The 27,376-nt window shown below is 41.1% G+C and overlaps 2 protein-coding genes across 6 annotated transcripts in view; both read right to left on the bottom strand.

Annotated features, from left to right (window-relative positions):
* dnajc6 (DnaJ (Hsp40) homolog, subfamily C, member 6) overlaps positions 1-15,568 on the bottom strand; it is a 37,820-nt gene extending 22,252 nt beyond the window's left edge. For 2 of the 5 annotated variants that reach the window (XM_080887837.1, XM_080887839.1), the window contains exons 1-2: positions 11,011-11,488; positions 3,068-3,203 (exon numbers count right to left, since the gene is read on the bottom strand). In XM_080887837.1, the coding sequence (XP_080743963.1) occupies positions 3,068-3,203; positions 11,011-11,209 (335 nt within the window). In that variant the 5' untranslated portion in view covers positions 11,210-11,488. Of the gene's footprint in view, positions 1-3,067; positions 3,204-11,010; positions 11,490-15,248 lie in introns of those variants that run through there. The other 3 variants (XM_080887840.1, XM_080887841.1, XM_080887838.1) reach the window with 3 other exon arrangements.
* A 2,785-nt stretch (positions 15,569-18,353) lies between these two features.
* On the bottom strand, positions 18,354-25,619 carry ak4 (adenylate kinase 4). The gene is made up of 6 exons (XM_080887472.1): positions 25,330-25,619; positions 25,100-25,254; positions 24,294-24,413; positions 21,946-22,118; positions 21,054-21,172; positions 18,354-20,466 (listed from the first exon to the last, which is right to left on the bottom strand). The coding sequence occupies exons 2-6, from the start codon at positions 25,239-25,241 to the stop codon at positions 20,340-20,342; spliced, it is 681 nt and encodes a 226-aa protein (XP_080743598.1). The 5' UTR covers positions 25,242-25,254; positions 25,330-25,619; the 3' UTR covers positions 18,354-20,339.
* Positions 25,620-27,376: the final 1,757 nt, after the last annotated feature.

Below are 27,376 nucleotides of genomic sequence, written 5' to 3'. Positions count from 1 at the left end.
GCAGTACAGCACTTCATGTTCATGCTTTCCTCCGAGAAAGTAAACACCCTGAGCTTATAAGACATTTTAGGCTGAATACATGAGAAGTGAGGTGCTCTATTAGAACCTCTCAAGACTACACAAACATAGTCTCAACCAAATCAATGTAAGTGGGTTAGATCCCGATGGATATTAGAGTCGGGCTCTCTACATTTCCCCTATGGTCTTCTCTAAAATTCACTTGTCTTCATTTTGTTTAAGCAGGATTTTTATAGCATGTCTGCTTAAACCAATTTAAGTGGCTACATAGTGTTTGCACTGCAATCATCTATCCTCGGGGCCTGATTTATCTTCATTCACTCTTCAAAATCACAGTGGGATTTTTTTTTTTAATTCACCAGAGTTTCTTATTTTGTAGATAAGATGTGCTGTAAGTTTGTGTTCTGTATGTTTAGGTGTCTGAAAAATGACATGGATAATGAAATTGGGAAAACTGGAATTTTAGATGCAGATCAAAGCTTGAAAACTTGAGGGGAAAAGGCAAATTAATGTGTGTCTGATAGGGAGGTCGGTGGAGTGGGGGTTACAGCCTGGGTGCAGACCAAGCACACCGTGTTATTCACAAAACCAGCACAGCCATCAAGGCTCCATATTCATTGCGCTTCTCACAGACACAAACACATTGTTGCTTCAAGTCGCCTGCCCTGCAAATTTTTCTTCTTCAGCTACGTAAAGAAACACAGGTTGGTTTTAATAATTCAGAAGCAGCTCTTTCCCTTGACTACGCATGAGAACAGAAGCAGAGAGGAACGGATCAAGACCTGTCGGGGCATTCAAAGAAGGCCCGTTTAACAGCAGAGGTGTCACGTTATACCGAGGAAGCTCAAGGGAATTTTTTTTCCCTTGGTTGACATTCTTGTATCTCATTTAAACCTGCCTTAACACTTTGTCCATGTCAGCAGACACGGTTGAATATTGGCAGTCACATTTGAGATAAAGTCCAAAATTTGCTTAAAATCTATTTACTCATCTTCTGTTAAGCAACAACTTAACCAAAAGACTACATAACAAGAAAATATGGAATGTTTTGCTGGAATAATGATATATTAATCGAAACAGAATTGTTTGGAAGTGGTCTGAATGCATACTGTTTAAGAAAGCAAAAGGTATGAGCTAGCCTACTTCTCCTCCCTCCATTATCCCTTATCACACATGCATATACAGTCCCCACAAACACACTTCACATCGCATCACACAGGTTCCTAATGAAATGAATCCTTCTGTATCAGCAGTGCTCTGGCCATTTGGCACAATGAACCGCCATGAATAATGCAGCCAGAAGTGGGGCAATAGACACCAAAGAGGGAGGCAGAGAGGAAAGGAAGAAAGGTGGAGCCAAGCGGGCAGTCGATCAACCGAAAAACACAAGGGGAACGAGAGGACAGGAGAGTGGGAGTTTGCCAAGATGTGAGCGACAGAAAGGGAGAGACCCTGGAGAGGAAATTTCACAATCAGACTTGCTGAGTCAATAGTGAGGGGAGCAACGTAGGGTGTGTGTGTGTGTGTGTGTGTGTGTGTGTGTGTGTGTGTGTGTGTGTGTGTGTGTGTGTGTTTGATAATACAGAGGCCTCTTTGTGCCGCCCTGTGCAGATGCCTGTGCACAAACACATTGGGACGACCGAGCCGTGCCAGACTCTGAAACCTCACTCTTTCCTCCCTCCATCCCAACCGCTCTGCTGCTTCACTTCTAAAGCTAGTTGGAGACGCTTGTGATCAACATCTGAAACAGCATTCGGTTAACCAGTTCGCTCACTACTAAAGCACAGATTTAAGCTGGACTTGTGTGCAGTATTCATCTTTAGCTGTTCAACACTAGAAAAATATCTACAGCGGGGATGTCAAACATGTTTTAAATTGTTTGCCAAATACATTGGCTACTTTGATCTGAAGAGGGCCGAACCAGTGATGGTTCCTTTTTTATCAGGGTAAAGAAGTGAATTACACATTTAATTTCATTTAATATAAGAAATGCTGCAGCAATTAATGTGAGACATCTGTTAGCATTTCTAAAATTATAGAAAAATTATAGATTATTATTTATTACTTTGGTGTGGTTTGAATGACAATAGGGTCCCTGGTTAGTAGAAAAACTGTAAAATTTAGGAAAATAAAGTTAAAAGTCCAAAATCTATGCCCTCCTTCACATTTTCCAAAGCCATCCAGTGGACCTGATTGGAGTCTCTGGCGGGCCAATTCTGACCCCTGGCCCTTGTGTTTGACTGCACAGTGTATTTAATTCAGTGTCACATGGTAATAAACTCAAGATAAACTAGATGTGATCACAATGACTAAAAATCGTATCTGTAAAAATCAGAAGCACTGACTGAGCTTATATTCAAGGTCATCATTTTGAGCACTTCTGGGCTGTTTTTGTTCTTTTTTTCTTTTCTTTTTGTCTCTTGGTCAGACTTTGTTTCTGCGATGCTTTAACTTGTTTTCGTTTTTGGGATGTGAACAAAGTTGCAGAGAGCTGATCACTCCTGTGAGTGATCCAGGTATTGGGCAAGGTCTGGGTTAGTTTGGCCAAAAAATGCTCGGATGAATGAGACATGCTGGTAGCACCAGACACTCGCCCTCAGGTCCATCCATGTTCCAGCAGAGCTCTGTATTGACCATCTGACCCAGTGAAGTACGATCCTGGTTTTGTTCCTCACTGGATGTGCTCCCTTCAGGATTGAAAACCTCAAACTCTTCACCTGAAAACTGCTAGAAAGCATCAACAGTGATGATCTTTGACAATATTCAGGTCAGTTTGAAATAGACGTTAATGTGAGGCTAAAAATCACTGTCTGGACATAAACAACACGACAACCTTGAACATAAGATCAGCCACATTTTTATCAACTACCGTAAGAGTTTTTTTTATTTTTAATCATCACTTCTATACAGTTGCAGTAGCCGACCAAGTCTCCATTGCTTTTGTTGCACAAGTCTCTCGAAAAATAATCTTTGCTTATTAGTATAACATTTGAGCAAAACTGTATTCATTCCTGTAATATGAAACCATATGAATGCAGTGGTCACTTACGTAGCAACTTGATGCATGACTTTGGTGGAGGTGTCCTTCAGCGTGTCTTTCAGGTTGTCCTTAAAGTTGCTGAAGAACTTGCCAGCTCCTCCCTTGACCATATCCAGCAGTCCTCCGCCATAGCCTGCATCCATATCTGAGAACAAAGGAGCAAGAAGCTTTTCAAGCTCTGATGTCACTAATGTCCTACAAATTCCTACTTCATTTTGCTTTAGGGCAGTCATTGCAGCTGATCCCACCTTTGTGGCGCAGGGAAAGCGTCCAAAATTACACGTGAGAGGAGGGCAACCTTCTGCTGAAACGTCCCATCATACGTTTTTGCGCAAATGATGGATTTACACACAGTCCTTCGAGCCCTAATTCAGAGGTTTTTCATTTGGTGATGAACATGAGTCACTGCTCTACACACTCAGTAAACATGTGTGTAGGTGTGAAGGAATGATGGAGAAGGACATAAGAGACAAAACACACATTAAAATGCACACCAGCTCATGCGCATCTGTGTGTGTTTGCATATATTCTTAACTTTGGATGAGGCCCATGTGTTTAATCTGAGTCACTCAGACCCTCCCTCCTCTGTCTCCCCTCTTCACCTACTGTGCATAGAAACCACCATGTCATTACTTTATATCATCTGGCAGTGCTGACTAATCTACCGACATTAAACATGATGCCGCAGACAAACACCCACAACCGGATTTTAGGCAAAGTCTCGTCCTAGCATCATGCTTCATGCACAACCTGTCTTGTCTGCAGAAATGTGCACTTGCCGACAGAGAAGCATTCAGTCAGTGCTTGAGTTTATGATCTGTGAGGAGTGAAAAGAGCTTCTCCCAACCAAACCGGTCAGTGGGGATCATTAAGCTAGCTGAGCATCAAATTTTAGATCGGGCCCAGAGTAGGGTTGTTTTTTGGTTTTCCTCATCTATAATTCATCTTCACGTATGTGCAAGTGGGTTTTTCCCCATGATTAAAAACAAAGAAAGCTTAGTTTATGTGTTGCACTGGCCTGGATAAACTAATGGAAGTATTGCAAAATATTTTTAACAGGCAACTTCTTCTTCTATTTCAAAAAGAAAAGTCCCAGTGATGCAGGAGAAGGAACACTGTGCACTTATGCAAAAACAGACTGAGTCTGTACAAAGTTTTTCTTTGGTTTAAATAGTTGGAAATGTCAGATTCACACTCTTAAAGATGTTATGGGTTTATCGATGACTTTCATCTGGACAGTACTGGGGAAAAGGGTTATTGAGGTTACACAGATGGTTCATTATAACGAGAAACTACTGTACCACTAGTTAGTAGTTTGTGGGATGTTTCTAACTCTGAAAATGGAATATGACAGGAATAGCTCATAGAAATAGCTAATGGGCTATGCAAGGACATATTTGTTTTCATGCTGGTTGGCTGCCGTGCCTTTCATGTCAGCCAACCAGCATGTCAGACTGTCAGGCCAAGCTCAGAGGTTGTCAAAATCAGAAGCCAAACAAAAAATTTCACTTTTATCTGAAACATCTACCCACATACTTTTGCTATGTTATCAAAATGTCAAAACTTGACATTTTGCTAAATGTTTTCTTTGCAATTGGATCAGAAGCTTGAAAGCATCAACTCCATCCTTATTTTAGGAGCTTGGAAAGACGCAAAGACATTACAAACAACGTCTAGGAGAAAAGCTGCGTGCAAAGTTTGATATACAACCACATACAGCAGCTGCTTCAAACTCCTTCGACAGAGACTCCTTCGCCACATGCATGATGTATTTGCAGCGATTCTTCACTAAGTTCCAAAATTAGACTTTTGGTCTCTGACTGCTGAGGCATGATGTGCATGACAGGGATTTATTTTTACTGAGAAATAAAACTCTTGCAGCCTGTGACACACCAAAATTCCCCCATGCTAAAAAAATTGAATTGAACTTTGCAAACAGCAAAGATTACCAGTGTTAAGTCGAGTTTTTATACAATGTAACTGCATAAACATGTCTTATAGATAGATAGATAGATAGATAGATAGATAGATAGATAGATAGATAGATAGATAGATAGATAGATAGATAGATAGATAGATAGATAGATAGATAGATAGATAGATAGATAGATAGATAGATAGATAGATAGATAGATAGATAGATAGATAGATAGATAGATAGATAGATAGATAGATAGATAGATAGATAGATCCAGTCACCTATCTCAGAAATATAGTTGCATCATTGGGCGTGTCTACACTGAACAATAAAAGCTAAAACAGTCCTCTTTCCTTTTTTTAGGCAAGGCTGTGATTTCAGTGGTACGTTTTGACCCATTTTAAGCTCCTTGGCATACACATCTGCCAGTCAGTGACCTTGACAGGATTAAGAAAACCAGGATCCTACACTCTACCCTGACATCAAGAACTAAGTGTATGTGTCAGTCATGTTTGATACCTGTACAGATGGAGAAGCAGCAGTGATGCTGAATGAGCAAACATTCATAAAGAAATGTCACATCCAAAAGAGCTTTTTCACTTAAAGAAGGCCGGTCCGATAGCCTACATCGCCCCTCCTCAGCTGCCTAGTATCACATTCACTAAGCTGACCAATAGAAACAGGAGGGGAAGACAGAGGTGACTGAAGTGAGAGGAAAAAAGACAAGGCAGTTCTATTCATGTCCAGAGGGATCTGTTGGCTGTCAGCATATGTCTCCCTCCTTCTATAGCCTCAAACCTTACTCCCTCAATATCCAGCATAGTGTTAACGACACAGATAGATGCACAGGGACAACAGTAAAGCTCGAAAGGCAAAAACCCTGCACTTAACCTCAGGGGTACCATAATCATAGGCCTTGTATCTTCCTGAATTTCAACAACTGCAGTGTCAACCCGACGCTAATCTGCTTAATTATAGATGCTGCTGATAAGACAAGGAGTCTATGATTAATCATCTACTACACAGCTTAACCAGAAGTGTATTCCGCTCCCTTGAATGACAAGCAAGCCTTTACATGCTGCTGAAAGCATGACACGCTGGTATTACAGCTCTGACTAAGTGTAGGAGGAAGCTGACAGAGAATTAGGCAAACTGATTCTTTTACAAAAGTTTTGAAATTCATAATTTTAAAAAAGATTGTCACGACTTCTGAACCTTCAGATCCTTAAAGCTGCTTGGGATAGTTAAAAACAAACCCGACTAATCTGTGTCATCTGTGTTTTAAACTTCATCATTGCGTACAGTCTTGTGAAAGACTTTTTACAGGACCTAAAGTAAACCAGAAGCTTTGGTCAGTTTGCTGAAATGGAGCATTCAAGTGTGTGTTAACACACGTGCCAAGGTTGGACTGTGCAACGCTCAGGAAAACTGCAAAAACCACAAGAGCTAAATCTCGGATACTACAGGCCTCAGTTAGCATGCTAAACGTTAGTTTATAACAGTACAATTAGAAAAAGACTGAATAAGTGCAGGTTGTTAGGATGGATATCCCTTCTCTCTAAAAAGACTGTGGCAGCACAGCACATGCTGGCAAAGTTGCATCTGAGCAAATCACAAGACTTCTGGAACAATGTCCTTCAAACAGACGAGACAACGTTTGGTGAAAATCAATCACAGCATATCAGCACAAACACCTCATGCCAACTGTCAAGCATGGAGGTGGAGGGGTGATAATCTGGGCTTGTTTTGAAACCACACAACCTGAGCACCTTGCAGGCACTGAGTCAAACCTTAAGTCGTCTGTATTCCAAACTCTTCTAGCATCAAATGCTAGCTTCAGCTAACATTCAGCTAACCCTCTTAGGGACACTAAAGTCCAGTCTACGTGGGCAGGGTCCTCAGAAGATTGGGTAGGCCGGAAGTAAACGGCGGTCTAGCCTTCAGATTTGCGTCACTGCTGTCTCGGTGGAGTTTAATAAACTCAGCTGTCTGCTCCTTGCTATCTGAAATATAACATGACACTGGCGTAAATTCTCGACCATCTCACACTTCTGTTTAATCAGTTTTCTGTTTGACGTTTATTCAGCTGTGTGAAAACCAAGGAGGAACCCACCCGAGCGATTAATAAAGTTTTATTTTATCTAATCAAATCAATAAACTTTAATCTCAGCCAAACCGATTTACTCACGAACAAATAAAACACTGAAAAAAGCCAAACAATAACATTTTTAGTTTATCTAAGTGACTTATATATCACATTTAATCTGAGTAGCGAAAGACCACGGTGATCTGAACATCATGTGCCGGGAGTTTGCCGTTCTCGCCGGCTCTAGTGACCCTCGAGCTCCCAGCTAGCTATCAAGCTGTTGGGTAACAGACGTCGCCGAAAACGTCGGAGCACTTTTGCAAATATGTGATATCTTGATAAACCAAGCAGATATATGAAGTTTACACAGCTACATTCTCGCCTGAAAATATGTTAAAAGTTTATTTTGTGACCCAGAAAGAGTAATAAGAGTAATATTTAAACTTAGAAGCAGCCGCCATTGTTGAAAACTGGAATTGGCTGGGCCGCGCTATGAATTCTGGGATATAGTGGGCCACAAAGGATACACCCAACCCATCCTTCAAATTCGGGGAAAAGGAGGATGCATTTGTCAGCTGCATTCGGAGGAGTCTACGAATTTGGACAGCCTTTGTCGCATTGCTGTGACGTAATCGGTCTACAAATGCGGCCTCGGGAGGATGCAGCCCATTAATTTGGAAACCATTTAGGGACACTCCCAATAGGGCTTAAAAAATCTGGGACTCTCCACCAGTTGCTCTTGGAACTGAAAAAGCTCCTCAGCTGACATGTTAAACGTCTTCAAGAAACTTCAAGAAGTCCAGACACTTTTCTTTTCACCCTCCTTAGCTTTAGCTAACGCTTGTCCAAACTGGATCTTGCATTAAGGCAACAATCCCAAACATATCAGCAAATCTACAACCGAATGGTTGAAAAAGAAAAGAGTCAAGGTGTTGCGATGGGCCAGTCCAAGTCCAGACCTCAACCCGATTGAAATGCTGCAGCGAGCTTAACAGAGCTGTGTATACACAAATGCCCACAAACCTCAATGAGCTGAAGCAACGCTATAATGAAGAGTGGAAGAGTTTCTATGGGCACTGCAGTGTCCACAGAAACTATTTATCGTCACATGTAACACGTTTGATAAACATACAATGACAATACAAACAGCTGAGTTATTTAAACAGATGTAAAACTGTGGTGGGGTTATGCCATGCTCTGTATAAATTAGCCCCAGTAAATGGCAGAAAGTGTTGTAGTAAGATCCTACAAGGTGATGTTGGTTGGTTTTTTTAACCCTTCACTCAAAAGATAAACAATTGCTTATTTTGGGGGAAAGTACTAGGACCCTGCTGAAGACTGAAACCAAACTGGAAAGCGAACTTGGACCAGTGATCTACCATTTATCTGTTCACACGTCTATATTTTTTCCATATTCTAATTATCCTAAGTGGTTCCCTTTTTGTCAGTTTAATTGCACAGTGTCAGCTGTATCAGCTACTTTACACCAAATGACGTTTTATAAAGCTGACGCAGTGATTCTCAAACTGTTAAACTGAAGCAGCATCTGCTTACAACAACAAATTGTTTCATAGGCCTGGAGATATGATCATTTCAGACAGACTGTGAAATGCCAAACTCTACAGGACTCACATTAAAATAGGCAATGAAATCTATATTTAAGAAGAAAAATTGTATTTAACATGATTTCAATGGCCCATTAATCATCCTGTGTGACCACAGAGTTTAGAAACCCCAATCTAGATTAAATTAGACAATAAAAATCTAAGCTAGCTACACGATAACTTAGAAAGTATTTAGCGGTGGTGAAAGAAAAGTAAAGATTGGTGTATTCAGCAAGATCATTAGGGCCTTTAGTTTTATTGTATTGCTAAAATATTACAATCAAAATGATACCAGTGCTTAATTAAGCAAGTTATATTTATTTATTTTTTATTGTGCAGGCTTACTTTATTTTCTATATATTTCCTAAGTTGTTTTTATCTATATTTATTAGAGTGTGGTTACCTTGTAGTCATACACCCTCAATGTGACCCTCACCTTTGCTTCAGCACATTTTGCCTATCTCTGTTTTTTTCAGTCATTATCCCCCTGCAGATCTGTTAGAATCTGCCTGTTTGCTTTCCTGTTGGTCTGGTAGCTCGCCCATGTGCCTCTGTGTCCATGACCAGATGGATGTGGGAGTCTGCTGGCTAGTGAGCCAACTACAGTGACAAACCCTGCTAATGGAGACACCAGAGGAGGCTGTGATACAGGCTCTATCAGGTAATAGAGCAGCGGTTAGCCTGGCCAGTTAGAGGAAGAGAGCACAGGAAATCAGCAGCACAGAGGGCCCTTGGCTTTGTGAGAAAGATCAATAGCTTGTTTGGATGTGGTTCCCTCCTCCTAGAGTGCCAACCTTTACCCCTCCGCATCCAGCATTGTGGGGAAAAACAGATGGATACATAGACACACACATGCACACACACGCAGATCAAAAAGGTTGTCTGTACACACTGGCCAGGCAGACATCTGACACATCTGAGTGCCCCCGCACACCCACCCCATTCCCCACCCACAATCCCCTTTCCTTACCCCTCCTCATCCAGCTTCTTTTGTTTCACACAAATGTTCATCTCTGGAGACTGGCTGACTCCACAGAGTACTGCAGTGTGGTGAACACACATTCTACAAACAGGCCTCACAATCTAGATACGCCTATCAGCCTTATGTTATTTATTTATTTTGCATATGTTTTAATTTTTGTTGTTATTCTGTAATATAGGTATTAATAACTGCGGTGCTAATATTTTTGGACAACTGTGTCGTCATTTCAATTTTTTAAAACTGGAAATTATTTTTAAGTTTGAGTTGGTTGTTCACACTTGACATGTTCAAATTATTACTTGTATACATTTATAAGAGAAGGAAGCCTGATCAGCATTCATATTCACATTCATCACATGACTCTATATAGAGGTCCATAGGATGTTATGCTAATGCTTTGCTATTATTAAAAGTGGCAGAGTGCATGGAAAGAGCCAAATGTCTGGCATGTGACAAAAATTTATATTTGTATCATGAGCCAGGTATTTGGCTCTTATCATGGAGTCTGCTATTTTAGGAATAGTAAGTATGGAAGGAGCACAGGCAACAGAAACTATCCCAAAACTATACCACCCTATAGGACTTATTTTTAAACAAAAAACTGAATCTGTCAAAACCAATGAATTCAAACAGCTGGATTAAATTACAGCACTTTGGTGGATTGGAGTACTAACATCCACGGGGTTTTTGTTTTTCTTATAGATCAGATATGTGGGGCTTATAATCTGCCATCAACAACTACCAGATTAAAACCTAAACAGAGAGGATTTGTGCTTCTACCGCCCCAAACTAAACAAGATTTATCCTCTTAACTGTTGACATATGATATTTCCGCTACAGTTGCGGTAGAATTTTGGTCTTAAAGCCCATGTGCAAAGTAAATAAACCATGAAATATGGTCTACGTAGCAGATAGCACCCAAATATAGCAATAAAATTACTTTGCATAGACTTTTCCCGTAATTTTAATAGAAAAAATTTGATAAGTGTTTAAAAAATTCAGAACACATTTTTGGATACAGTAAACATCTGCATCTATAGAAGCCTGTTTGAAGTTGATAGGGACAGATAGGTCATGCAAGAAGAGTGAGGCGTATTTACAAATTCATATATGACATATATGTTTACATCTATTTTACAGTAGCAGCTCAGTACAGTCTCTTAGGTGGGGTCTGGGATTTTAGGATTCCTCTGTAGGCTACTTTCACTTATGTTAGCCATTATGTTGTCCACTGCTACCAAGACAATTACAGGCCGCGGTAACACTCAGTAAAGTCAAAACACCTTCATTAAAGCCCTTTCCGCGTCCACGAAGGCTCCAAACGCCATTCGTAAAGCAGCCGGAGGCGGTAGGGGCTCTTACCTGAGCTGTCCATGGTACTGCAGTCCTCCTCTCTCAGCGGGCCCGCCTTCGGTCCGAGGGTGGCCGCTATGGAGCCTCCAAGTGTGCCGCCGCTGCTCCCTCTGCCGATGCTGAAGCTATCCCCTCCGCTATCGACCAGCTGCAAAGATTCATATCCATCGTAACTGCTCTTTTTCTTGTAGGCCCCCAGCAAGCTCATACCCAAAGGAAACAAAAGAAGGGAAATTAAACACAAAAGAACCCCAGAAGACGTAGAAAGCGACGCCGTCACCGCCGCTGCTGCCCGAGCTGCTACTGCTGCTAGTGCCTCCTCCTCTGCTGCTGCTGCTGGGTGCACCACATGTCCGGGGATGAGAGGGTGGCCGCTCTCCTCTGTTTGTGATAGAAAACCGGGTGGTCTCTCTCTCTCTTTCTCTCTCCCTCTCTCTCTCTCCTCTATTGCGTCCTCCTTTTCTCAGCAGCGCATTCTACTACGACGATTGTGCTACTGCTGTAGTCCCCGACTGAGTACAAGGGAAATCCACCCCAACTCACTCACAGTCGTCCTGCGTTAAAGCTGCACTCACACTCTCTAATAGGCTGGTTGAGACTAGAAGCATTCGTTTAAATCTGGTAAGTAATATCCCAAATCTTTCACTTGTTATATCATTAATGCAAAATATTAGGACAATTGTAAAGAACTGCACTTACTTCCAGTGTTTATGCTGGATTAAATCATATTAAATGTCCCAAAATAGTTCAAAATGCATGTCACGGTATAACAGAGTCCATGTCTTTAAGTGACTTGTTTTGGTCAAAACTAATAAAGAACCCAAAGGTATTAAAATTTACAATAAGACAGCAAAATATGGACTTAAAATGGACTCACATAATCAACAGATGATTTGAACAGTGGCTTCTTTTCTCCCAGTAAATCAGTTCATTTTTTAAGTGATGAAGGGTACAAAACTGTTGGATTTCCACAATCAAATGATGAATCGTGCTTGCAATGACATGTGCATAGTAGAGGCAGAGATTTGAATGGTCTGAGGTGTGTGTGTAGATGAATTATTGATTTAAATGATAATGCTCCCAGTGTTGCAATTGAACACCTGAATTTATTTAGAGCCGCTTTTGTTTGTGTAAATAAGGTCCAGATTAGAAGTCTGGGACCGTAACTGAGAACAGTTTTCATTTGACTCCTGCACTAAAAATGAACAGGGACTCCTGGCTCTGTCAGAATGAATAAGAGCAGGGGCACAATAGTGCCATGCTTTGCCACAAAAAGGAAACTCTTCCTCATAAAGATTTTCTTTTCTTTTTTCATTTTTTCTTTTTTTGGACCAACTTGGATTTTAATAGCCATTAAAATTAGGCAGATTTGTCTCTTAGCTCCAAATTTGTCCGTTTCATTTTTGTGTTATGACCCCAAGTCTGTGTAGGACAAAGCACTGACCAGTGATGGCATGCTTCCTTCCTAGGCCTTGTCCCCTGGCAACAAAAACCATGCATGGTTCTGAAAAGAGGACATGAGCCTGGGAAACCCTTTTAGGAAAACAGACGGGAGCTCAAAGCGCAGCGGGAACGGAATGTCCAAAAGGGAAGAATGATACCCCGGCCATAACCGGATGCAACGTGCTGCTCCTGCATTGTTGCAAAGGAGCTTCCAGTCTAGTTCCGAACCGTGCCTTCCAGTATTTAGCCAGTGATGCCCTGCATGTTGAGCACACAGCAAGCAGGCGCAGTATGAGCTCTTTGCTTTGTCATTACACATGAACTTAAATACATATTTGTAGCATGTAATGTGCTTTAATTCATCTCATTGTGTTTGTCTTTTTGTCTGTTCTGTATTCAGATCTGTATTTTATAATATATAATATAATCTGTAAAAAAGTTTTCTGGCTTTTTTAAAAAAAAACTCACTTAAATTCAAATTTTAAACTGATTATGTGTGTGTGTGTGTGTGTGTGTGTGTGTGTGTGTGTGTGTGTGTGTGTGTGTGTGTGTGTGTGTGTGTGTGTGTACATGTTTAGACACCTTTGTGAGGACAGACAAATGACATGCTACTATATTTGTGGGGACCAACATGGGGACTAAATGTCCGTTCCCACGATTTTGAAGGCATTTTTCAGACTCTAAATTTGGTTTTAATGTCAAGGTTACAATTAGGCAAAAAATTATGACCACCTCCCTAATAGTATGTTGGTCCCCCTTTCCTGCCAAAACAGCCCTGACCCGTTGACTCCACTAGACCGCTGAAGGTGTGGTATCTGGCTCCCAGATGTTAGCAACAGATCCTTTAAGCCCAATAAATGGTAAATGGTAAATGGCCTGTATTTATATAGCGCTTTACTAGTCCCTAAGGACCCCAAAGCGCTTTACATATCCAGTCATCCACCCATTCACACAATAAGTTGTGACAAGGGGCTTCCATTGATTGAACTTGTTTGTCCAGCACATCCCAAAGATGCTCGACTGGATTGAGATCTGGGGAATTTGGAGGCCAACTCAACACCTCAAACTCCTCAAACCATTCCTGAGATATTTTTTACTTTGTGGGAAGGCCTTCTTCCCATAGTGCATCCTGGTGCCAGGTGTTCCCCAGGTAAGCAGCAAGCACAAACCCAGCCATCTACATGATGTAATAGAAAATATGATTCATAAGACCAGACCACTTTCTTCCATTTCTCTGTGGTCCAGTTCTGTGTCCATTGTACAGTGACGTACAGGGGTCAGCATGGGTACCCTGATTGGTCTGCAGCTATGCAGCCCCGTACTCTGACACTAAAGTGAGCTACAGTAGCTCATCTATTGAATACATGGGCCAACCTTTTTGCTGTGACGTGACAGTGCTAACCACCGCACCACCATACACCTCTTATATTGTTTTCCATTAAATTTTAAATGACATGGGAGAAGCCGCTATTATGACCTTCTGGGAATTCATTTCTATTTCCACTGTACTGCTATATGGCAACTGCTGTAACGTGAAAAGAAGCTGTATCACAGTTTATAATGGTTTTACCATTACCCTCAAAGGTAGTTTGAAGATTAATCATTATCCCTATAACAGTTAAAGCAGAATCCAGGAATCTGCTGCATCAGCTGCACGACTCTGCTGATAAATCAGGTAGCAGACCTGAATCAACTGCTGAGCCGCTGTTGCATCAGTTCTTACATGTCTGAGTAAATATTGTCGCTGCTGGAGTGTGCATTGCTGTAGCTTTCATCAGCACTGTCATGAAAATCTACAGAATGATGCTGCCTGTTTATCTGACTTTCTCTTCACTTAACCATAAAAAGCCTTAAAGCCCTTGTGCATACAATTTATACTGAGCCATAATGAAACCATTTACGCCTGTTTGCATTAAACAAGTCCTCTAAATCCTGAGGGGTGACTATAACATCCTGGTGCGAAAGGTGAAGCAGTGGTTAAACATCAATCCACGCCAAGTCCTGTAATCCGCTCACGTGGTGTGCATGACGTTTGGTGATGTAAAGGTACGCTATTGGATCAAAACAGAGGAGCCTTCCTCTCAACAAGAGCGAGCCCTCGGTGATAAATATGGTGCATGTGATGGAAAATACATAGCACCCTTTCCTCCTACAGCATTATTTAACATCGGTGCTCTGTTTCTTGAAATTTGTCCTGCGAGACTGAATTGAGGACGGGACATACAGGATGTGCTTTTAACTGATTTCCTGAAATGCAGTTATGGTCGAAATCACCTGCCAATAGAAAAATCTAAATACTACTAAAAAAGAAAAGTGCCAGTCCTCGTGACGTGAGCCAGTCACCTCAGGTCGATGCCACTACGAGCAAAGTAACAATAGCTGTGATTTTCTTGCAGAAGGGACACGATGTCTTATATGCAAAGGGGGGAGGGAAAAATTCGTTGCCCCTGACAGAAATAACCCAAATGATGTCATTCATCCTAATCGTGAGCGCATCTTGCAAAATATAGGCCAACTGCACAGAAACAAGTGTATTTTAATTTGTTTAACTCTAATCAATCCTTCTCTTATGCTAACTGGGAGGAAACATTTCTCCTTGGAAGCGAAATCTGTCCACCGAGCAGGGATGAACTGTCAGGGAAGTGGCCACAATCTCCGGAGGTAGATATTATGTAACATCCACACACGGATCGTGATGCTCTCCGCTTCTCTTCCTGCTTTGAGGCAGAGCCCGAGACGATAAATTGTAATTCTCATAAACTCAATCAAAGAGTGCGAATAGAAAATCCAGCGGATGACTTTACCTTTCTGAGCGCCTTCTACCATCCTCCCGGGAGCGCCGTCTTGTGCCGAGGTGGTGATGCGCTTTGCGCTCTGCTCACAGACACCGACCTTTGATTTGTCATTCGCTGCCAGTCAAAGGTCAGTGCGTTAAAAACGCCCTGTGAGACCTGCTGTCATGTAACAACTCCCCGGTAACTCCAGGTTAACCCGTAAAAAATGACAGAAACAACAGGAGGCTACGGCATCATCATATAATCACATTTTGGAACATGATCAACAAACAAAGTCCCGCGATGGCGATTGGTAGATCTGTAGAAGATGTGGATGAGTTAAAGACGAGGCGGTGGTGGGAGCGTGGATGTTCGTGAATTTGTACAGTAGAAACTGCGCCGCTCAGCGCAACCTGCCTGAACTGAAGGGGGAAAACCCGGAGTGGACTGCACGGAGAAGCGAAGGGCAAGGACAATGTTTCCGTACCACACAAAGATGCGTTCAATAATTGTAAAAATCTGCATAATTCATAAATTCATAAAGCAGATTAAAAAAAACAAACAAAAAAACCCCGCAATAGTCACGAGTCAGCTAAACGACACTAAAATGCAAGACATGCTTCAGATTTGGCACACATTGCAATCAGTGGCGGCCCTAGCCTGTTTGGCGCCCTGGGTGAACACACCCTCTGGCGCCCCCTCCCCTCCCCCACCACCACACACTCTCTCTCTCTCTCTCTCTCTCTCTCTCTCTCTCTCTCTCTCACACACACACACACACACACACACACATTAAGGATTGTCCATTGACATAAAATTGGTGTCGGAACCATACTGAATTTCACCAGAGAAACATACACACACACATATGAAGAGAGAGAGAGAGGCATAGTATGCAAACGGCTACCAAACAGCCATCATAATTTGTCATACAATGAGAACAGAACAAATCAACAATTGACAATGACTAATTAATATTAAAATCTGTAACATAATGTATTGTTTGTGTTAGGATGCCTGGGTCGTTGACCCAGGGTTTTTGAGTTTACGATATTATTTATACTGTCTAGTTTTTGGTTTCTTTGAGTTCTGTCTTATGGCTTATGTCTCTGTCTTCTTTAGTTGCTCTGTCTCCCCTATCACCTGCATCCCCTTGTCTAGTTCGCGTCTATGTGTATCTTAAGTTCCTATATCCCCTTGTTCAGTCAGTGTTTGTCTGCCCTGTTCACACGTCTGTTCCCTTTGTAGTGCCTGCATATGAGTCTGTGTCTTTGTTCAGTCTGTGTTATGTGTTTCCTGTTTTACTTTGAAAGTCCATGTCTGATGTTAATGTGTCGGGTTTTGCTTCCTCTTGTCTCGTTAGGCCTGATTTGCCCCAGCTGTGTTTCCCTCCTGTTACCCATTCCCTGATTGCTCCCTCTGTGTATTTAAGCCCAGTGTTTCTCTGTGTCTGTGTCGCGATCTACCGTTTTCTTAGCTGTGTGTTCTGTCATTTCTCTAGTTTAAGTTTGTTTTGAGTTTTTTTTAGTTTTGTTATATTTTGAGTATTAAATTAAAGCCTTTTTTGAGTTCACGTCTGTCTCCGGAGTCTGCACCTTGGGTCCTATTCCTGCCTGCACACAGCCACACCTAACAGTTTGGAGTTTAGTCTGTTACTGTTGCTATTTTAACCATTTCTTCTTGGAGCAACTGTAACCCACATAATTTCCTTAGGCATTAATAAAGTATTCTGATTCTGATTGTTTCAGGATGACCTGCCATTATCCAATGACACATTTGCTTACCTGCATCTTCTCCTCCTCTTCTTTTCTATTTTTTCTAAACTGAGCACCTGATGGATTTGAACTTTTCTTATCCATCTTCCATTGGTTTTAATTTTGCACTCCAGTATGAACACAAATCCCCCACATCGAGGATCACCACAACATAACCTAGCACACCTACACCTTAGTTCACAGATTCACTTTGTCTAAGGTTTATTTCTGGGATTTCACACAACCCAGGATTCAGATCATGAATACATAATGGGCTTGGATTTACATCATTATGAATGAAATGTGCTCTATTTGGAAGCAGCAGGGCCCCTCCCCTTTCGACGGGCTGTGTGTGAGACTTTAAATCATCAAACTGTAAAATATAAATTTTAAATTGTTATTGATCCCTTTATCCCTGGTCCTAAAGTGCATATTTATTTTCTTACTCTTCTTATATATATTGTTTGTTTACTTGCACTGCTGTAACTGGAGCCTCGTCGTCTCGTCTCTCTATATTCTGTACTGTAGCGGAGTTGACAATAAAGTTTTACTTTGACTTCAGCAGCGAGCAGGCGCACCGAGGGCTCTCGCGCTCACTTTTCGCGTACAGAATTTCGAAAAAACATCGGTGCAAATTATAAGTCTGTATCATAATGTCTGGTGTTTTCGTGTTTGTTGGTTTGTTTTTATTTTGTGAGTTGGTTATTGGATGCTGCTCCAGCCAGCCAGAGAATCCCCCGCCGCCCCGCCCTCTCCTCCCTCCTCCCAAGCAGCAGGCGCGCCCTTACTCCCAGCAAATGGGCGATAGAAAACCGATCAGTGCCTATGCCATTCCCAATATACGCTGGCATGACGTCGGGGCAGCATGAATACGAGCAATTTTTATTTTATTTTTTTTTGCCGATGCCCGTGATGCCGCCCCGGGCAACAATAATAATAATAATAATAATAATCCTCGTGTTTGGTTTGGTTTGTTGCAGGTGAGAACATTGTTCATCATCCAAATCTGAATCAGGTGTTCACAGTCGACCCTGCTGCGCCTCCCGTCGAAGGTAAACACAGCAGATGAGACGGTAATCCGCGACAGTGGAGAAGGCCTTTCACCCAAGCTCTAATTCACGTGGGGTTGATTCACAGATCAGAGGGGATTAGACACGATGGGAGGACAGAGATAGTATTCCTAAGCATGCTCGTGTGGTTTCAGTGTGTGTTAGCGTTGGTCTTTTAAATATGCCCTGCAGCTGGCACACATTTAGATTTTGGCGTTTTGCTTTCCTCAGAGGATTTGAGAGATACAAGATTCACACATTTATATTTTCTAGAAAGAAAGACAGACAAGAAGGAAGAGACACTACCACAGTATAGACAGAAGCGTGCACTGTATTTAAGTCCTAGGAGTAGCTATTGCATAAGTTGTTGTGGTCACACAGCCCTCTTTATTAAGTAGAGAAACAGTTTAAAGAACGCACTGTACACACAAGGTGTGTGTTTGTACACCCATTATTGTCATTCATTTAATTATCTCCTAGGTCTGTTACACAATATTGCATGAGCTTAAGAAACTTATCTAGTTGTGCACAAGTGCATGTTGCCAAGCAAGTACTGGCTTAATCGCAGAGAAAAACAATGAAAGCTGACTGAATGAATGAAAGCTGGAAAAACAGATTTAACATGCCTAACATGTTTTGACAACACTTTATGAACACAGGGCAGAAACCCATTGCCACATCCATTCATTTAAGAAGCATTCAGTCCTACACAGCACAATCTAAACCCACTTCCCTCTAAGAGTCTGGATTTGTCCTACATTAGCAAACATGTATCAATTTATTTTGCTCCTTCCCCAGGCTCTGTTGCACTCTCATGTTTACTTCCTCTTTGGTCTTCTGGTTACAATATGAGAGTCAACTCATAATACTTTTAAATCAAATGTACAACATACCCATACAATCAAAACACAGATAATGGAAGAAAAAAAATTACAAACCTGGGATGTAAAACAAAGAGAAGCTCATGGGAAATGTGCTGCAGTGAATAAAACAGGTGCTAATTTACATACAAGTTTTTAAAATGGTTGGACAGCACTAACAGAGCTACATCAAATATTTTAGAAACATATTTGATGATGGATGTGTTTTAGTTATTAGTGTGGCTAAATTACTGTCTTAGTCATCATTTCATAAGCTATTCTGTTTTGTGAATAATCACTGCGACTTTCAAACAATCACATGAAACAAAAAAAGCTACAAAGCAAAGTCTGCAAAGACCTACTATATTTTGTTCACCCTGCAGCACTGATTTATACATTCAAACAATCCAGACATGAGAACATCTTTGCATCTATGACCATATCAGAATCATAAAAGTATTTAGCTGAACAATCACTGCAAAATCATTGCAGCATACCAAAAATATCACATTTTGGTGATCAGAATCTCAAGGCAACCTTATGGCATGTTTTAAGGAATGTAACAATACTGAAGGCACTGATCTTCATCCCAGTGCCGCTGAGTCACTGTACAGGATTCTTGTACAAGTCCAAAGATGACTGCAGACCAAAGTTAACAGCATTTCAGCAAAAAAGATTAGCAGTTTGTTACAGCTTGCACTGTCTGTGTAACTGATGGCTATAGTGTACAATCACAAATACATTTAAATAAAAAACAGTTCTGTATGTAACAGATGACTTTGCATGTAGCACACAGGCTTTAACAGGTTTCTAGTGTATAAGAAAAAAAATGACTCAAATGATGTTTTCATATAAGGGGCGATGATGAACTTTACTATTGCTCAGTTAAAGCAATGGCATGAGAATATTTACTCTTCGTGTGTGTTTTCTAGGCAATAATGTGGTGATATTTTATGTTGTGATTTATATTTAAAAAACTGTAAGTGTTTTTAATCATGTGAGTATTATTTTCCCCCATCGTTTTTTGGTTTTACTATAAAAAAAATCAGACATTAGTGTTTACTTTTTGCATATTGGCTCATTCAGTGGTTGGACCGGAGCAACTGAAGATCAAAATTCATGTGTGATAAACTGATTAATGAAAGTGTTGTGCAGAATTTGGATGTTTAAGCATTTTGGTTTTTAGCACACTTGAACGATCTTGAATGTTTTACTGTCAGGATTCTGAATCTGAATTTGTCACAATCTTCATTCTATAAGTCTTTGAAAATTGTCATACAATCTTTCATTTGGAAAACTGGACAGTCAATGAGAAACATGTGTGTCAGTGACCTGGTCCATTGTTCTAAAGTTCACTCTTAATAGCCAAACCGAAAGCTGACACCAGGCCAGTACATAAAGGCACCACTGCACTTCTTCCCCCCCTTCCCCTTGGTTTTTTGTTCATTCGGGGTAGACTCATGGTGTCTGAGCTTGGCAGGTATCTGATGGCTGTGTGTGCATCTTGGTGCTGAGGAGAGAATTGATATAAGGCCAAATCCGGTCTGTCTCTGTACCGGAAAATGAGTGCAGGATTCCTTGTGACCTGAGTGAAGAAATAGGAGAACTAATGAGAGGAAAAGCGGGTTGTGGGTACAGTTCTTACATTATCTGGAAGCTGTACCACAAAATGGACAATTTAGAACAGATGCATCAAGTGTATTGACTTTTCTATTAGCTTATTTCCTACACTCCCCACATTTCAACTGAACTGACAATAATTTGAGAGTTGGCCATGTCATGCTAACTGTGACTAATGCAAACTTGACAATGCAGAGATGAAGTAGGGTAATAAGAAGTCACTTATTTCTAGCTCTGTGACCAAACATTCACACACATGCAACTGTAATCTCCAAAAGTTGATTCTGTTCATCTGGACGTAGCGTTTTTAGTGGGAGAAACGTTTCAAGATGTCCAGATGAACAGAATCAACTTTTGGAGATTTACATACCTGGATGATTGAGCATGCATCAAGACATACATGTAATGTTCAAACCCAAGCTGTATTACTTGTATTAAATTATCATACTTTATATTTCCTCTAGAAGCTATTTAAATATGACTATGATTAAACAAATGTCAAAAATAACAAAATATAAAGTAAGATCAAATGAAGTGCAAGTATTTACTGACTTGTACAAATCAATTACGGGTTTTGCCACATCTTTGTAATGTCTCAGTCTGGCCATCAGAGCCTGCGGCTTGTCGTCATCGTGCTGAATCAGTGGCTCTCCTGTGATGTCATCCTTACCCTGAAGAAGGCAATGCAAGGTTACAACAACGCAGCAAAGGCAAACACAACACAAATCAGTGAAATGACATTTGCAAATGGGATTGAAGCACAGTACAATGCACTAATTAGCAAACAACAGTGCATTTGCCTCCGCATGCTGCATTACGTCCACAATATGCAGTCAACATGATACCCATATATTGATCTTAAGGAGCTTACTTTCAGGAATATTATAGTCAACATAAGATAAAAGTATGGCAATCTGATTCCATTGTAATTAGTTCATGCTTACATGCAGTTGTTTTAAGAACATTTTAACCATAAGAAATACTCCGTAAAAACAACAATATCATATTTGTGAATCGCTAATGTGCACTGGAGTCTTCATATCTTCACGTCACACCACTATGAGTCACACAATGTTAAATATTGCATATTTAAGATAATGATAAGTCAGTTATATATAAGATAAGATAGTTGTAATTATGTGCTAACTGGGACTTTGGAAACTTAAAAAAAAACTAAAGAAAACCAATCACAAAGCTGTGGTGGTGGTGGTGGTGGTGGTGGTGCGGGAGTGTGGCAACAATCATCCCCCTCATCTGGTTTCAGCCTTTCATTTTGGCAGGTTTCCACCCTGTAGAAGAAAGGCACTAAATCCCTAACAGCTTAAAAAAACCCCACAATGACACAAAACCCGTCGGGAAGAAACATCCACACAAAAAATAAAAACCTAAATTCCAAACTATTTCAAACTTTGTGGCTATGCTGCCACTTCCAGGCTGCTGACACCTGCACTCGGGGAGGGTTGAAGCCCATGTTGTAGACTCTGCCGCTGGCTGGATGGATCCAGCGGTCGCTCAGTCTCTCCTTGAGAGTCTCATAGGGGATGTTTAGGCTGATAACCAAGTCTAGCTGATACAAATTGTTGAGGGCCAAAGCCTGTCCGAGTGTGCGGGGGAAACCTAGGCACAGTCAGGGAGAGGGAAGGGAAAACATGAGTCATCGAGTGGTCAACCAGGAAAAACCAATGTTACACACTGAGTTAGCTAAAAGACTAAAAAGTGAATGTGCACTTTTGAAGGCATGATCACAGCTCAGTCAATAGCATGAGTAAGAAACAATGTACACGTGAAATATTCTGTTTTACAGTTTCAGATGCTGTTATTTCCTCTTGCTAATATCACCAGCTGGCAGAAGATGTTTACAGTTTTCCTGTGGAATGGCTTGCAGTCATGATATTATATCAGGATTTTGCACTTGTGAATGAATGGGGTGAAAAAACCCCGAAGCTTTCAGTTACACGGCTTTTATCAAGCACCAGCAGAAATGACAAGCCAGCGCCTTTCATTCATGCTGCCAATGCCTGTGTCTAACTGCTGCACCTCCAATCACTATGCTTTCAAACTTCTGATGTTTGCAGACAACATGACCCTTATTGGGGCCATCTCAGGTGGGGATGAGTCTGCCTACAGGGGGGAACTGACAGTCTGACAGCCTGATGTAGAGACAACAACCTGGAACTAAACGGTGTCAAAGCAGTGGAGACAACTGCGGGCTTCAGGAGGGGCTCAGCCCCTATTTTATGCCATGTTTTTGTTATGACACTTGCACATTAAAAATTTGTTTTGGGTGCTTTGATCTTTATCTGGAAACTTCTTCCTTTCTCTTTTTTTACTCAGAAACCACAAGCCAAGAAACCTACGGAACACAAGGAATCGATACAAAGTTTTTCAAGGACGTACAATGGCAGAAGTCAAATCTACAAATGGATTCTGTATTTCTAGTTCTGTTGGCTATGACAATGCACTTTTTTTACAGTTGACCTTAAATGTTACATTACACAGTGTCCCTGGTTTGTACCTTTCCTCTGTGTCCAAGAACTGACAGTTCTCGAACACTCCTGTTCTTTTGTTTGGTTAATAATGCACCGTTACAACTCTAACCACCAGGGTTAGAGCTGCCATGCCAGAGCCCACAAATGAATCACAGAAAAGCACTAAATCAAAGATTGCAACACAGAAAGAGACACAAAATACTGAAGACATGCCGAAGACTGGGAGTCTATAGTGCATGTATGTAGCTAGGTAAATGAAAGCATGACATGAACTTTGAATGGTAAAAACCAAATATCCAGTTGGCACCAGCAACACAGACTATCAAAGGCATGATAGAGGCATGATCGAGGAAATGCAGGCGTGTGTGTGTGTGTGTGTGTGTGTGTGTGTGTGTGTGTGTGTGTGTGTGTGTGTGTGTGTGTGTGTGTGTGTGTGTGTGTGTGTAACCTTGATTTGCTTTCCCTCTTGCTCAATTATTTGTTTAGTGATCATGCTTCAAGGTTTGAATTGGTTTAACACCCACTAGCTTGTTTCGTCAATGTTTTGCATTTCTCTTGATGGCAGTGGCTAATATTAAACCTTGAAAAAGACACGGTAACCTGCAAAGTCAGCGCTTTATTCATGTAACAAGTTCTTCCAAAAGTATGAATATCCTGTATAAAGACTGCTATTAATGACTGACTGATGAAAAGTATGTGATTATTAGCATATGATTAGAATATCATAAAAAAGTGATCTTTTTTTGGGGGGGGGGGGGGGGGGGGGTGAAAGGTAATGGAACAATGCTATTGCCTGTAAAGGGGAAAGTGTTTTTTACATTTTATTTTACCAGTGAAGCAGGGTACACACACTTGCAAAATCAGTACCTTAAAAGTCTGTGAAGGTTCTTCATCCAGGTCATCAGACCATAAAACTTTATTACTCACACATGTAGAATAGTGAGGAGAGTATTTTTTTAATCCCCTCAGATTTAAATAAAGCCAAAGCATATGACTCTTTGTGGTTAATTTTTGAAAATGCAGAAGTGTGTCTTTGCTTTCTTTCTTCTTTTTTCTCTCTCTAGCTTTCAGTGTCAGGATTTGAGGGGTGGCACCAAGTGGTGGCCAATCAGATTTGAAAGATAGCTGGCAGTTCCTAACACTGCCATGAGGCTGCATCATGAAAACATCCCTCCCAACCTCACTACAAACAATAAAGACAGAGTAGTGGGGCAGGGTGCTATATGTAAGTGTTAATGAAAAAGTAAAGCAAAGAAAAGAAAGAAGCATTCACTGTAACAAAAAACAACCCAGTTCTTCTTACCATCCAGCAGCCAGCTGTGACCGCTCAGCTGTTCCAGTCTGGGCAGCATCAATCTGGTCATCACATGGTCAGGCACCAGCATGCTTCTCTCTACATAGGTCTTCACCAGCAAGCATGCCTCTGATACACAACAGACAGGTGAAAACAGACAACATGTGTCCGTTTGTGATTCCAGATTCTGAAGTTCTTAAACAAAACAGGACAGGGCTTGTTGTGTCAGTGTGGAGGTTTATTTATTTATTTATTTTCCTGAAACATGGCAGCAAGGTTTTCTTAAGGCACATGTGTTTTTACTTAAGCCCTCCATAGTGAACTAAACCTTATTGTCAGTGTGAGCTTGGCACATGCTGGGAATTAAACTGACTGTGCTTTTGTAGCCACAATGAGGAAGTGCAGAGAGACACATGCACGCAAAAACCAAAAAAAAAAGAAAGAAAGACAGAAAGAAAGAAAGAAACGGTTTTAGGCTGTTTGGAGAAACTGCTGGAGTTAGTGCTCTGGGTGAATTTGACTGAAATCAGATACAGTTGATAGTAACAATAAATGTCTTGCGCGGTGCAGTTTGGATAGAGGGCTAAAAGTTTACAGTGAAACAACTGTGGACACAAACAAATGCGCACAACTTCCTCCTGCAACCTTAGCAGGATTGGTATTTTTGCTATTTTTGCATTCGCGGGAGAAGGGGGGTCGTGAATTTAAGATATGCAGCGAAGAAAATTAAGAGTTGCATCAACTTTTCCCTCTGCGCGCGGTTTCTTCCTGTTTACACCACAGTATTGCCGTTTGGGTTGCTGTGCATATCCTACCTGTTTTTGCCGCTATGCCCTCTCGTAGAAAATGACCACTGGACAGATACTGCAGGCCAAAACTTTGCGCAATCCTCTGGGATATCGTTCCTTTCCCTGATCCCGGTGGACCCATGATAGCAGCTCGGAATAACTTGGCCATATCTTAAAAGCTACTGTGAAAACAAAAATTCTAAGATGCTCAGATGTCACTTCTGCAGGTTGTGCGTCAGAGACAGAGATAGGCTCACCTTTTAATTAAATTCCTCATCAGTTGCAAGCATGAGCAATCAAATAGATCTAAGGTTAGGGCGCTTTAAAAAAAAAAAAAAAAAAACTCTGCCAATGTAAATTTCAGCCTATCTCTGGAGACTGTGGATCTTTAAGCAGACAGAGCCCACTTTCTGCGCACAGTGGGACTATCCTGCTCTCAGACTCGGATCAAGTCGAAACACCCTTTTTTCTTCAGGCTCTCTTATGGATACGTTACGCTACGCCTTCGTCTTTAAGACTAGCGATTTGTCTGCAAATGAATGAGGGAGTCTCCAGAACGCCCTATTTTACTGCGCACATTCATCCAGAAAAAATGCGGATGAGAGAACGTCGCAGGGTAAACTGGTTACTGTAGTTTTCTTTAAATATACAGCCCACAAACATATGTAGACTAATGGGTCACTCTAAGACAGAGAGGGGAAAGTTTACATTAATTTTATTATTATATTTAACAACGGCATAGAAAAGAAATACTGCTGTTCTATCCATCCATCTATCTGCCAATCTATCATAGCCACGTGTTAAAATAATAATATTTACCTCACGTAGGCGGTACAAATACATCAAAATAAAATAAAATAAAAAAAACAAGGAAAAAAGGAAAAAGATTATTTAAAAAATAAAATAATTATTGTCGGTCTTAAAAAAAATAAAAATAAAAAGTGGGTTTATTTGTATTACACAGTTAATTGCTTCGCAGTGGGAAGGTCACTTTAAACCAATGGTGAGAGTTCTGCTTTAAAATCGTGCTCGTTACCCCGCTAATCATTAAAAGTAGTTGGTTATGCTTGGATTTCACCACTTGTTGACAGCATTTTCAGCCGATCGGAGCCTTTACAACGCCGCTTAATTTCTCACGCTTTCGCACTGCTGGCATGAGGCGCAGAAACAAGCAAACGAGACGCCGTCATTCCGCGAAACATTTGCGCACGGGTGGAATCTAGGGAGTACTTGTTGCGAGCCATACGGCGGAGGCAGCGTCCCGGAGCTGTCAAATACTGCGCACAACCTTGAGTCTTCAGTGGAATAACCAGACTAATCCATCAGACCAGCAGCTCAGAAGATTAACCTTTTTTTCCTTCCTTTTAATTTTATTCTATTTTATTATTTTTAATTTTTTAGCTTCGGAAAAGTAGTTTTTGTCCGCGAAACCGGAAACCTGATTTTAAAATCACGATCTTTTTTTCTCTCGCTTTTTTTGTCACATGGCTTTGGAGAATTCAATAACAACAAAAAATGGCGACAATCACGTTGCTCTGTGTGGTCTTGCTGCGTCATTAAAAATATTCATGTAAACACGGGGCGTTAAACAGGGGGATTGCAGGTAAGCGAGCTCGTTGTTCGTCACACGTTAAATGCGAGTTGGATGCAATTAAAAAGAAATGATTATATTTAGATTCCACAGCATGCTGATTGTTTTTGCCCAGAAAAGGGGTGTGTGTGCAACGCTGGGCGTTAACGTTTGGCTGCACAATATTCACTGCGAACGTTGCACTTATGTGTAAATATATATATGTGTGTTTTTGCATCAAGTCGCTTTTTCACGTGCATATTTACGCTAGTGAAAACAAGCGTGCATGTTTGCGTGACCTGACGTAAATAACAGTGTTGTTTCTCTTTGGCCAACTTTTAATTTTTTTCTTCTTTGAGGGGAGAAGGCAACGACAAGCTTCGACAGTGTTTATTCCTCTTTAGTTCGCTTTACTGTCTTTACTCCTGGCCTCCCTGCTGCCTTCACTGTTAGTGGGTTATAAGCCATTCCTCGACTATTTACATTAAGGGTTTACGCAATATGGACGCGCTTTCATCACAGGGAATGTTTTTATAGTCACTACCAACAGCAGACGTCGCTCCGAGCCTGACACCGCTGCTCTGTCTAGTTGTTACACATGTTGCTTTGCTGTCCACGTCTGACACGGCCATTTTTATTTATTTTGTATTTATCTATTTATTTTTGGCTATAGTGCCCCTGTGCAGTGGGGCTAATGGAGTTGTTTACATGAAGTACGGAGGGCGGGCAGACGA

The sequence above is a fragment of the Rhamphochromis sp. 'chilingali' genome (genome assembly GCF_963969265.1).
Source record: "Rhamphochromis sp. 'chilingali' genome assembly, chromosome: 7".
NCBI classification, from domain to species: domain Eukaryota; kingdom Metazoa; phylum Chordata; class Actinopteri; order Cichliformes; family Cichlidae; genus Rhamphochromis; species Rhamphochromis sp. 'chilingali'.
The sequence above is the reverse complement of the archived record's forward strand: the minus strand, read 5'-3'. Positions and strand labels throughout refer to the sequence as shown.

Excerpts from the sequence above, each read along its gene's own strand:
- ak4 (XM_080887472.1), bottom strand. The coding sequence starts at position 25,241 with ATGGCCAAGTTATTCCGAGCTGCTATCATGGGTCCACCGGGATCAGGG. Across the intron at positions 24,414-25,099 it reads GGGCATAGCGGCAAAAACAG|AGGCATGCTTGCTGGTGAAG; the intron begins GTAGGATATGCA and ends GTTGTGTATCAG. Across the intron at positions 20,467-21,053 it reads CCCGTAATTGATTTGTACAA|GTCACAAGGAATCCTGCACT; the intron begins GTCAGTAAATAC and ends TTCTTCACTCAG.